The 12880-nt window shown below is 40.1% G+C and overlaps 2 protein-coding genes across 3 annotated transcripts; one reads left to right on the top strand and one right to left on the bottom strand.

Moving 5' to 3' along the window:
* Nucleotides 1-465: 465 nt before the first annotated feature.
* FEN1 (flap structure-specific endonuclease 1) lies at nt 466-3236 on the bottom strand. Its single transcript, XM_063289198.1, has 2 exons — nt 3001-3236; nt 466-2022 (listed from the first exon to the last, which is right to left on the bottom strand). Exon 2 carries the CDS (start codon nt 1972-1974, stop codon nt 826-828), a length of 1149 nt encoding a protein of 382 aa, XP_063145268.1. The 5' UTR covers nt 1975-2022; nt 3001-3236; the 3' UTR covers nt 466-825.
* Nucleotides 3237-3389: 153 nt separating this feature from the next.
* On the top strand, nt 3390-7995 carry TMEM258 (transmembrane protein 258). 2 transcript variants are annotated; one of them, XM_063289197.1, is made up of 5 exons: nt 3390-3471; nt 4193-4302; nt 5834-5983; nt 6163-6215; nt 7861-7995. In XM_063289197.1, the coding sequence occupies exons 1-3, from the start codon at nt 3469-3471 to the stop codon at nt 5958-5960; spliced, it is 240 nt and encodes a 79-aa protein (XP_063145267.1). In that variant the 5' UTR covers nt 3390-3468; the 3' UTR covers nt 5961-5983; nt 6163-6215; nt 7861-7995. The 2 variants fall into 2 exon arrangements, with proteins under 2 accessions (XP_063145267.1, XP_063145266.1); XM_063289196.1 differs by lacking the exon at nt 6163-6215 and having other exon boundaries at nt 3393-3471.
* Nucleotides 7996-12880: the final 4885 nt, after the last annotated feature.

Raw genomic sequence — 12880 nt, 5'->3', positions numbered from 1 at the left:
AAATGGCTTCCTAATGTTTTTCTAAAACATATTTCCTCTTTTCCATCATGCAGGTTTAAACATTATAAGTCAAATGCTAAGACCAGCATGAAAATTTCTACTGTACTGTAAAATACACATGAAACTCTTAAGGTTCTGACTTCCTTTTGAAGTTTTTTTACCCACTGCCAAGTTATCACTACTGCCACTTTTTAATTTCTATTATTTTTAAATCCTCAGATACTGTCCACTTTTGAAAGAATTCCTGCCATTGTAGACAACAGCCTTTTTTGGCCAAAGATAGGCTGCAAAACCAAGGCAGGATGAGAAGCTAAATAAATCACCTCTGCAGTGATCTCATCTGACAAGTATTGAAGTGAACAGATTATTGAACAGCAGCTGTAAAGACTCATCTCTGAGCACCAGAGATATTTCTACTAACACTGTATTGCAACCTCATAAAATTCATTTTAGTATCTATGCACATTTAGCAAGTCGCCATTTATTGAAATCTGCCATTCAAAATTAAGCCATTTCATCACAGTATGGTTAGCAATGACAGATTAAACACCATACATGGCATGACTGAGCTTTCACAGTACTCAAGGCAACAGGAGAAATAAGCTATAGGTCCCTCAACAAGAGTATTTGGGGACTACTGATTAGCAGGTTCCAAACGTCTTCTGAATGCAGCGGTTTTGTGCGTGTTAAAGGGCTACCAACAATTGTTTCATTTTTTGAGTATTATAAGGCAATTCTATGCTACAGAAAGAACCCGGATTTGCTGTTTAATATATGTTGTCAAGCCAAAGTGGAGTGCAGAAGAATTAGCACTGTTCTAGAGCTTTATTTTCCTTTCTTAATCTTTGATGTTGCTGTACCACTGCTCTTGGCCTTTTTCTTGGCTGATCCCTTAGGTTCTGGCTCCTTGCGCTTGGCTGAGGTAATAGAACCAGTCACTTTGAAGAAATCATCCAGTCGGCCCTGAGTGCTACCCTGCCGGCTCTTGTTCAGTCTCTTGATCCCGTTACGGATTCTTTCTTCATTGAACTGCTTCTCCCCACACAAGAAGCTAACGAGTCCTTCCTCATTGGGGTCATTCCACTTCAGCTCCACTTCTTCTGGGTTTACAACTTCAGGCTCCAAGAAGAGTTTCTGGGCCTCCTTGTGCAGCCAATTCTCGGGCAGGGGATACTTCTTAGCATCTAGCTGCTGAATAATCTTCTCTATGTTTTTGTGCTGCCTGATAAGCTCCACAGCACGCTTGGGCCCAATTCCACGGATGCTTTCACAGTAATCACAACCTAGTAATATACACAAGTCCACAAATTCTTTCTGGGTCAAGCTCAAATCCTGGAGAATACGGTTCAGATGAAATTCCTGAATGGGCAGTTTCTTTGCCTCACTTGCAGTAAGATGTCGCATTAGCACAGGGCTGCCAAAGGTCAAGCAATCCATATCCTCAGTAGCAGCTGCATAGACCTTGTTTCCTTTCACCAGCGCAGCACAGCTAGCTTCAGCTTCACCAGGGGCATCTACATACGGGATGCCCATCAAGGCCAGCAGTTTCTTACACTCATCATTGTGCTGTTTTGTCACTTTTACTAGTCTCTTGCTGAACTTTTCTATGTTTTCCTCCTCACCCATCTCTTTGGCCTCTTGCAGCTGCTTTTCTGCTTCAGTTCGGCGCTCGGTACGCTTAGCCAATTCACCAGTTTTCAGCTGAGGGGGTTTGCCATCGAAGACGTAGACCGGCTTGATGCCATTTTCCACCATTCGGATAGTGCGGTAGAACATACCCATAAGGTGGCTTGTAGTCTCGCCTTCTTCATTCTGCAGCATGTCAGCTCCCTGTCGTACAGCAATTAGGAACTGGTAAATACTCATAGAGGCATCAATGGCCACTTTCCGGCCAAAGTAACTCTTGATGTCATTTTCTCGAATGGCACTAGGGGCCATATCTGCGATCAGCTTGGCCAAACCATGGATTCCCATCTTGACTGGCTGATCTATGAATTTGAGATGATGCAACAGAGGAGAAACCTAGAAAGTAAAGTAATAGATTAAGGTTTAAAATGACAACAAGCAAGTCTAGTGCTGTAGCAGTGGAGCAAGATATATTCTTTTCTCAGTGTACTGATTAGTCAATCTTTTATCAATATCACATAGTCAATTAATTAATTATCTTAAGTAACACATCAAGCAGCTTTAGAAAGAAGTTACATTCCCCCTATGGACTCTGTGGGTTTGTTTCTTTTTGTTCCCATCCTTTTCTTTTTTTGGTCACCCTTCCCATCTTCCCTCTACATTTTGTCTATCACTGTATTTTTTCTTGTTTTTAATGCTTTTATCTGTAACCACCCAGAGTTGTTGGGAGTCAGGTGGCATATTAATAATAATTTTACCCCCAAGAAAAGTTTAAGTATTTGTAATGGGGTGCATTATGAAACCTTTAATTGCAGTCAGCTAATGCCAAGTAAATGGTTACAGGTAGCATAGAGATATTTAAGATAATTTATTTCCAATAAAGGTTGTAAGGGGACCTCTTAAAAGGATAAGACCATCTTGAGGCATGAAAAATTACTGACGAGTATTCATAGTCAGCCTCAACTCAAAGGCTGTAGAATCCGAAGAAAACGGAGGAGACCTCACTTTTCTACTAGCATGGGGTATCACACTGGGAAACAGAACCTAGATTCTCTTCATCGTTGGCAAGACGCGCTCGTCTGAAGGCCAATTCTTCCAGGGCCAGTCAGCCTCTCTGGGAAATTCACAAAGCCCCGCCGCACAAGGAAGCAGGCGGAGAGCTACCCAGGTGGATTCAGGCTTGCAGTCAATGCCTTTCCGTGTGGATCCAAAGTACTCAGCCACCCACCCAGCGTTAAGCCTTTGACCCCTTGCTGATGAACGACCCTTCCATCATTCAATTCTGCAATTCCAGCATCCCGCGCCACGCTTGATGGGTTCACAATTAGAAAACCCAACTGGAATGATAACAATAATAAAAACGGTAACACCCACCACGCCACCTGGTAGCGAGCCCTCCTTTTTTCGTTTTTTTGCACAGCCGGCTCCGCCAGAGCAGCTTCGCCCCACGCTCGTCCCCGAGCCTTTCCTCTCCCTCTGAGTGCACCAGCAGGGCCCCCACCGCCTTTGACTTACACGCCCTTCTGTCCGCCGCGCGAGAACCAAAGCGCGTCCCCCTCACCAGCCTGACCTCCCACCCCTTCTCTCTTCGCGCCTTCTAAATCCCGCGCTCAGGGCTGCAAGACAAGGGACCGCGCTGTGCGTTTCTGGGAGATGTAGTTCTCGCGACGGCTTTGCGGCTCTCCTGCAAGAGGGCCAAGCAGACTACAACTCCCAGCAAGCACAACTCCCAGCAGGCCGGGGAGGGCGATGACGAACGGCGCTCCGGAGGCGGAAGGGCGGAGCGAGGATGGCAGGAAGGAACGGACGTGTCCTTCCGTCAGGGGATTCGCCAGCGCAGCCATGGTAAGTGTTGGGGAGGGGATCGGCGGCTGGCTTTGCACGACGGCTTTTTCCGGCTGCCGCCGTTGGTGATTGGCAGGCCCAGTTCCGGCGGGCTTGTAACCACGGGAAAGCTTTTCAGCGGTCCCCGATAGTTGGATGCTGGTGGCCGGTGGCTTTCTTAGCAAAAGACAGAAAAAGTTTTCCTTCCGCCTTCCACAAACACAAGCTGGACTGCCCGTGGACCTGACACCGCCTTGTTTGTAGCGGGAGGGTTGGGGGTGTAGGGAGGCCACGAGCGTTTGCAGGCCTCAGGGCGAGGAAAGGTCGTAGTGGCATCAACAGGCAATGGACTGTTGTAATTATTATTATATCCCGCCTTTTTTATATATAGCTCAAGGTGATTCTCACCTCTATTTTCCCCACAACAACAACCCTGTGAGGTGGGTTGGACTGAGAGAGAGTGACTGGCCCAAAATCACCCAGCCGGCTTTCATGCCTAAAGGAGGCCTAAGACTCACAGTCCCCTGGTTTCTAGGCCAGCTCCTTCACCACTACACCAAACTAGCTCTCACTGTTGCATCCATCCTTCTCAGCATCCATGGGGGTGGGGGGAGTGGGAAATAGTGAGAACTGCCTCCCACTGCAGTTCTCTTGTGTTACTGAGAAATATATTAAGAAAGAGTACCTAAATCTTCACAGTCTTATATTCTTTCTCTTCCCTCCCCCACCCCCTTCATTTCAGGAGCTTGAGACAATGAGCAGATACACTAGTCCAGTGAATCCGGCTGTGTTTCCACATCTCACTGTGGTGCTTCTGGCCATTGGCATGTTCTTCACAGCTTGGTTCTTTGTGTATCCTTAGTATTGCAGATATATATTTTGGTTACTTGTGAATACATGAGGTGGTTGGCAATCCTTTATTTAATCTTACTGCTTACTGTAGGAATCTTAATACTTAGCCTAGATTTTTGTTCTGGACAAATACAGTAAAAAATCTTTGCAAGGGTATCAGGATTGTACTGTTCATTTTGTATACTGTGCTGCTGAGTATTATGAGATCTTCCTGTTGGTTGTAATAATATATAAAGGGAATCAACAAATCACTTAAGTTTATTGCTTCTTTTATATATTTCATCAGCAAAATTATCCAACATGTGATATACCAGTGTGGAAAAGGAATCGGTTCCCTAGTTCAGTCAATTCAGTTAAAGGGATAATTAAGGTCTGTTGTTTAAATACTTTATTAAACAGTGAGGGCTGATTCAGGCAGCTTTTCCCTGTATAATTCTCACATACTTTGGCTTCTGTCATTGTGATGAACTTCCATCGTAGATTTTAGAGGCATGTCATGATCCACTCAAAATAAATTCCTAATACTGGATTTCCATCAACTGACAGAGACATAGTCCTGGAATGAAAAAGGTTTGAGATAATTTTCATGAAAGACTGTATCCTGCAAAATAACTCCAAGATACAGCATAAAATCACTCAGGAAGTCACAACTCTTAACTATACACCAGGGTTCAGAGGGCTGTCTCATCTTGGCTAAAGTTGGTGACCATGATTCCATCATCAGAAAAGTACTTAGATAAAAATGAAATTCATAGAACTTTCAGGTTTGCCAGAAAGCACCTGAATTACCAATATGAGGATCTCACAAATGGAGGTCACATATTTTCCTGTTCTTTTAAGCAGCAGAAATTTTATGCTTATTACTTCTTTTGCTGAACATAAATATCTGGGGCATCATAACCTGCTTTTATGTCAGGAATGGAGATACTCAATTGTCAAAACTTGAAGACAGTCAAATAGTTAGAAACAATAAACATTACATTCAGGATTTGTGCCCCATGCTCAGTTTAAAATTGTATTACAAGCATTGCCATTAGAAATGTGACTGTTTCTCAAGGGTTGGAAAGCAGTTTTCAGAAGTCAAAAAAATCTTAACTAAGAAATTTAACATACATTTAAACTTGAATGATGAAAATCTGTGAAATTTTGATAAACTTGGAATTTTATCAAATGCATATACATGAGAGACAGGATAGGTATGTCAAGATTTCTAGCAGCAGTAGCATTTAACTTTTGGTTACAAAATTTAATAGCAGTAATAATAATTGATGCTGAGGACAGTTGCTAACCTATTCCTTCAAGTCATTCCATTCTGTTTAACTTAAGTCTGAACAAAGTATTTAGTCAATCTCTCTATCTCTGGCAAGAAGGTTTGTCTGCTTAATTTCTATGTTATTAGCTAGATTAAAGGTAGGTGATCTGTACAGTCAATTGTAATTCTATTATATATAGGATAAAAGTGTGTTTTTCCAATATGCATTACCAAGATTTCTATAAATCTGTCTGGTTACATCTTTAATTACTATCTCAGTTATGAAGTGACATCTACCAAGTATACCCGGGACATTTACAAAGAACTGCTCATCTCTCTAGTAGCATCACTCTTCATGGGCTTTGGAGTACTCTTCTTATTGCTGTGGGTTGGAATCTATGTGTGACAGTAAGCTAGGAGTTATTTCAGGTAAGACATGTTAGATCCTACTGTATGTTGGGAATTTCTGGACTATTTTGAACTGGAAAATGTCCAGAATGCCTTCTGTTAATTAGATATGATTAATAAATGTATAGAACAAACTCAAAGAAACTTTAAAAGAAGTATTTAGAGATGCAGTGTAAATAATGCTAAATGTGTTCCTGCAGACTAAGATGAACTGAAATACAGGGACAAATTAAAAAACTTGCAGCATTCAAAAGTAAGTCCCAAGTATAGCCCTGTACTTTTTATCTAGCCATGGTCTCATGAGTATTCAAAAAGGCTTAATTTTTAATAGATGGGTGTAAGCTTGCACTGTTAGAATGTGAATATTAAATTTCAAATTAACTTTGTAAGAAAGCTTGAAAGTATACAAAAACAAGCTAATAACATACATTCTTTCCAACTGGTTTACATTTTAAAATAAAACAAAAGCAATGAATGTTGTTAACAAACTTTTAACATAAGAGCTGGTATGTATACTCTTAGGGGCAGCCATTAGAAAACAACATACAGCTCCTTAGAAATATCCACTTCTACAAATATGTTATTAATTATACAAAAACAAGTTTTAATAATGCTAAACCTTTTGCCAAAGAAACTAGCACATTACAAAAGAATTCACTTCGCTGAAAAGGACTGATATTTTATAGAATCAGAGTTAGAAGGCAGCTCAGTGCAAGATCTGCTGAACCATTTGGAAGATGGCTATTAGGACTCTCAGTGAAGGGGAATATAGTATACCTCTTCCTAAGACAGCTCTTACCATCAGGAACTTCCTCCAAATATCTCAACTAAATTTACTACCCTGTAGTATCAAACCATTGGTTACATTTTTGTGGTAACTGTTATTTCTGTGTGTAGACTTCTCTGCAGATTAGCTGTTGCCAGTCAGGCATGTGATTAAATACAGAAGCTTCCTCAGGTGGGAGTTGTGACCTCACCTGCCATAGGTGGCACTACATGTTATATTTAAACATGATTGTATACATGGTTGGTAGTTTCCTAATCAGATCAGATGTGGCCAATGATTTGCAGCTATTGGTTTCTAGAATTGAGCCTTCACATTTTCCATCAGCAAGTTTCAACTAATTGCTGTTTCCCATGCCTGATGGGAATAGGAAACAAATAATCAGGCTGGATTGTTGAGAGGAAGAAGGAAACCGTGTTGCTTAGTTTTTTCTCACAGCATCTGACCCAACAATCCAGCATAAGTTTTGTTGTGTCCCCCTTTCCATGTGACCATGCTCTGGGTTGCTGGAGTTGAAATTCCCTTGGCCTGTAAATTGCTAAACTTGTGGTTTAGTTTCCTACAAATGGCATGTGCTTGTTTAGATTCTGACAAGACAAGCTTGTTTATTTGCAGTCACAATTACTGTACACTGCTACCAGTTATGCTGAGGTAGTGGGTTCATTGAAAGTGTTTAAAGTGGAAGCTAGGTAGCCATCTGTTTTGGATGCTTTAACTTGGATTCCTGCACAGAAGAGGGTTGCTCAGGAACTTAGTGGCCCATTCCAACTTTATGACAGCAGCTTTATTACTGTTATTTATGCAAATAGTATACTCTTCTAAGCCAAGAATTCATGTGTCCATGCACAATTTGCATGTCCTGAGCTGTTGAGTCATATAGGCTGGATAGATCTAATTTTTAAAAAAGGAGGAATGAGAAGTATGTTAAAAGGTCAACCATTCACAATAGAAACACCACATATTGATATCTGGGGTATTAATGTACTACCTGACTTCTGAGCTTTTGATCCCATGTTATTTGTCTTGCTTTGGATAGTGATATAAAAAGCTGTAAGGGACTGTACATTTTAAAGAAATAGTATGATCCATTTGTTTTTGTTTTTCTCCATTTCAGATTCCAGAAGGCTTTCTGCACCTCCTTTTTACTTTTTTATTGAACAGTGTGGCTTATCACGGTTCTGGACTATAAATTTTAAGATGTGAGAATTCTAATGTCAGACCAATAAAGCTGAATCTGTGATAAGCTGAATGTTATGCTATACTCTGAGGTATTGTTTTCTGCTATCCATGTGGATCCATTGATTTTCCACTGGCTTGTCAACCATACTTGGCTTTTGGTTTGTATATACTCTCTCCAGGAGAAAAAGATGCAGCTTTCTAGAAGTGGAGTGTAGTCAAAGGTGTGCTGTTGAAATCAGACTTCAGTACAAAATGCTAAGTATGAGAAACTGAAATGACCATCTCACTGTTTGTTGAGGCTCTCTTATTCACTGTATATTTTTAGATAATGGAATAAACATGTAACATTTAGGGTGATGTTTGTATGCATCCTGCTTTAGGGAGATAAATATTACAATGAACTTCAAAACATTCAGGAGTGCATACGTAGTCTCTGTCTTCAGCTCCTTTGAAGTAGCTACATATTTTCCTGCACATAATCTCAGGAAAAGATGCTGCTGCTTTAACCAGTTGCAGATGGTGCTGCATGACCCCACATATTCCAGAGGGCTTCACTGCTCTAATGGTGTTTCTGTGTCTGATTAAGTGAGCTACTTCAACAAATTTCTTGGTTCTTAAGGTGCTGCCAGACTTATTTTTGCTGCAATAGACAAAGAATTATCATTTTGGGAACAGCATGGAGACAATGGTTCACCTAAGAAATTTTTGAACCTGATCTTTTGATGGTCACATGCATTACTTCAGTAGTGAAGACCACAGATAACATTGATCTTATCTCTGTATGTCATGACTATCTTATGTTACTGCTAAATAAATCAATTTTTCTGCGCCTTAATTTGAAAAGACAGAGAATAGGAAGTTTCACACTTTGAGCTCATTTAAATGAATCAAGTCATTCATGTAGTGGTTAAGGGACTGGCCTAGAAACCAGAGTTCTAGGCCTCCCTTAGACATGAAAGCCAGCTGGGTGAATTTGGGCCAGTCATTCTCAGCCCAACCCACTTCACAGGGTGGCTCTTGTGGAGAAAACAGGAATAGTAGGCATGTTCACGACCTTGAATTGACCAAATGTGTATTTAAAAAGTGGGATAAAAATATAATACAAAATTCCATAATATGTTTGAGGCCAAGGTGCAGGCAGCATACACTACTTCCAGAGCACCTTGTTGCACTTGGTGCCTTTTGAACCCAGGAAAGTTTTTCCTGGGATCACATGGTTGTCACCCAAACCCAGTAAATAATGCAGCTTCTTTAAAGAGGCACTAAGAACTAGGAGTACAGTTAACCCTTTCTGGTTATGCCCATCTTCCAGGGGCCAGAAGTGTGTTCCATACTACGTGCAAGTACCATTCAGTGATTGCCATATAAGTGCAGAGATAAACTCTTCAAAACTTTAAGCTGAAAAGTCAGAACCCTACAATGGGTAAAAAGGCACCATAAGTGGCCTACCAGTATCTCTAATGCTCCTCAGAGCCCCCCAGATCATTGGGCCCCCCAAACTGACATTTTTAAAAGATTGGGGATGCGGGGTTTGCAGTTCCTTATGATGCTTATTTCACCTCTTGAAACCTTTCTCTATAGGGCAGGGTTTCTCAATCAGGGTTCCATGAGTGGTCAGTAGGGGTTCCCTGGGAGATCACGATTTATTTTAAAAATTATTTCAAATTCGGGCAACTTCACATTAAAGAGGTTTCATTTTTTATTTTTAGTTTAAGAACACTATTAATGCATATATACAGGCCTCCCCATGAAATGAATATAACCATTTTGTGACTTCAGGCCTATATTTGAGCCTGAATGTGCAGGGGTTCCCTGAGGCCTAAAAAATATTTCAAGGGTTTCTCCAGGGTCAAAAGGTTGAGAAAGGCTGCTATAGAGGCTTGGTTCCACCCGTTTTCAAGAGTAACGCCTCCAAAATCCATGGGCTGATGGAAGCTGCATATTCTTGCCATATAAAATTAACAGCCTGATTCCTACACGGCTTTATGCTTTGTTACTGTAGTAGATAAGGATACAAGAGAAACTGCAGCAAACCTGAGTAAAACGTGAGATGATTCGATTCATGCAGTGACTAGTTAACATAGGGGAGAGTCATAGCAAAATTCCTTTGAGCATATGAAGATTAAAATATATTTAATTGCTGACTGGTTTAATGGATGGAGAGATGAAGAAATATATTTTTCTTTTGCATTCAGTTCCAAATGTTTAAGCATTGGGCTTATTTTAAAATACAAAAGAGTATTCTTGATGGTACTCCACATCCCCAAAATGTAAGATTAAACATAGTACAGTATTAAACACCACAGACCCACAGAAAGGTATCCAGAAGTAAATAGCCAAAGACCTGATGAATGTTGTTTATTGATTCTATGTTAACCCTCCCTGATAAACTACAAAATAGCTGCATTAACAAAAAAACACGGATGGGAAGTACTTCCATAATAGATTTCAGTATCTTCTTCAGGTATATTTGGCTCTGCAATTTCCAGTTAGTTCATCAACTGTTAAGCGTGCTGCTGTTTTTGTTTATTTAAAATAGCATGTTAAACTTTTCAAGTATCTTAGGTAACTAAAAACAAAGCTGCTTTTTTAGAGGAGGGTACAGTATATACAGTTCTTCTTGACTCTAATCTGAAGGTGGATGTTAAAAAAATTTCTAGCTGACACTTATGTGGGAATTCCATTGCTTCCAGTAAAGGCCACATAATCTCTGGTGACATACCTCACTGAAATCAGTAAGGTGTCCAATGAAAGTCCCAACAAAACCAAAAGTTGTAAGCAAATTAAATATGAGAGCCTCCTGATTAATTTGACAAGATTAAAGTTTCTCATTTTTAATAAAAGTGCATATAAAAACTGTGGATAGGCACATTAAGAGATTATCATCCCTTTCACCCATAAGAATATCCTCTCAATTAAAATACTTGCTGTGACACATCACTGTACGTGCACGATCCAAACCAAGCTGCTGGTTGCTTGGTCTGCAACTTTCACTCATTGTGCTGTCTGTGACAATTCAGTTCACTGAAGTGGAGGAATAAGTGATGAGCCAATCTTGAATACAAAGTAGTATACTTGGGTATTTATTTATATAGGTACATTTCTTAAGAATCAGTCTCTAGATAAGCAAAACAGAAGTAGAGGAATCCTGAGCACCAGAACTCCAAAACAGAAACAAAATATAAATACAAATCGAAAAAGCAGGTGGTAGAACAAAAAGCAACCTCGCTTATTCTCCTGTAAAAGTAAAATAATAATAATAATAATAAAACATTAATAGAGTACTCACTAAGGATACGACTCTGAAATTGTGGACAATATACAATGATTAAAGCTGTGATAGCAACTTTTAAACAAAACAAATTAGTGCTTTATATTCCTTAAGGCTCACAGTGAAGGCATAAAACTTTTATATACAGGCTTTAAGCTTTAACAACAATAAAAATACAAAAAGTTTATGGATTTTTCTTTGAGAAATCATTCCTAACCTTCAGAGTAGCCAAACTTTGAAAGCTGGCTTCACATCCCCCCTTGTTTTCCTCCTTGTTCCTCCAAAGGTCTAAAGAGGCAGAGTTGGTACTTCAGCTCTGAGGAAGGAGAAGTATCCACCAAGCAGGAAGCCCCATCTCTTGTCACCATCAAACAGAGGAACAAATACAGCTGTTAACCACTATTTTATTTTGAGAAGTCTGTAAACGGTGCAAATGGGAAGGAATGTTCTGAGACAAGAAGAGTGAGGATTCTATAGCTTAAAGGTCCAATTTATGTGGTTATGCTAATAACTCAAGGCATTGATGGTTATTAACTTGCTATGATTTTTTTGGCTAATTTTCTCTCTCCCACACTTGATACTATGAAGCACTCTGAGACAAAAGAGATACTATAGATGCAGTGCTGTAGCATTTTAAAACAATAAAACCTGTAATATAAAGAGCAGTACTGTTATAAAAGATTACGCATACCAGAGACAACTTTGATGTGAATTTGCGAATAAAAATATTTGATATATGTATATGTGTGCTTGTGTATGTATACACACACACATATACATGCATACTTACATATAAACACAGATGCCTTCTCTCCAATTCCATTGCATCAACTGGGAGAAGAAAAAGTGATTGGTTAATTTATTTCTGATGTCATTTTGTCTTTGCTGCCTCGCCCTGATCAGGATAGGTAACAAACACTGGTGGGTTAGCTATTTATATCTGTACTGAGGAGTAGGCCAAGGGATAGTCAGGAAAATGTGAATGTCCTCACCAGATTGTTTTTAAATGAACAGTTCTTAACTACAAGTTTAAAGATTTCTTACTGCTTGTAGTAAGAGAGTATTTTGGCACCTTGCTGCTAAGAAGAGCCATACTAGGGCTACGATGCAATCAAAAGGAACAACAGAGACTTCCATCTCTGAGTTACTACTTGCATTACTTTAGTTGGATGGGCACCATTGCAGGACTTCTTCCCATCCGGCTGGGGTAACATTGGAAGACCCCACTATGTGGGAAGCTGTAGGCAAGAGCTTAACCCTGGCATGAAAAAAGCTCCAGGATGATGGGAGCCCCTAGAATGATAGCAATTCTTATACTGCCTTCAGAAGCATGATCAGGAGTGATGCTGCTGTGGGCCCCATCCGTCTGGAGCAGAACCATAGGTAGCCAGTATGCAGGGTTCTGGGAAGGAGGTAAAGGTGCCTCTTGGTTTGCATTTCATTGCTGGAAAATAGGAAGCTGGAGGGATGCTGGATACTTGCATGGCTGTGTCTTTAGAAAGGCAAAATACGCTTTAAAGCAGATCTGAATTGCTACCAATTATGTTCATCAATGATAAACAAGCAGCAAATTCTAGCAAAGGCTGAATGCAAATGAATAAGAGCTGACAAAGCCATGAATTAACAAGAACAGTGCCAGAAAAATTGGTGGAATTACATGGATGGCATTGTCCATGAAATAGTA

Source organism: Candoia aspera, chromosome 1 (genome assembly GCF_035149785.1).
Source record: "Candoia aspera isolate rCanAsp1 chromosome 1, rCanAsp1.hap2, whole genome shotgun sequence".
NCBI classification, from domain to species: Eukaryota; Metazoa; Chordata; class Lepidosauria; order Squamata; family Boidae; genus Candoia; species Candoia aspera.
Note: the sequence above shows the minus strand (reverse complement) of the source record. Positions and strands in the feature narration are given on the sequence as shown.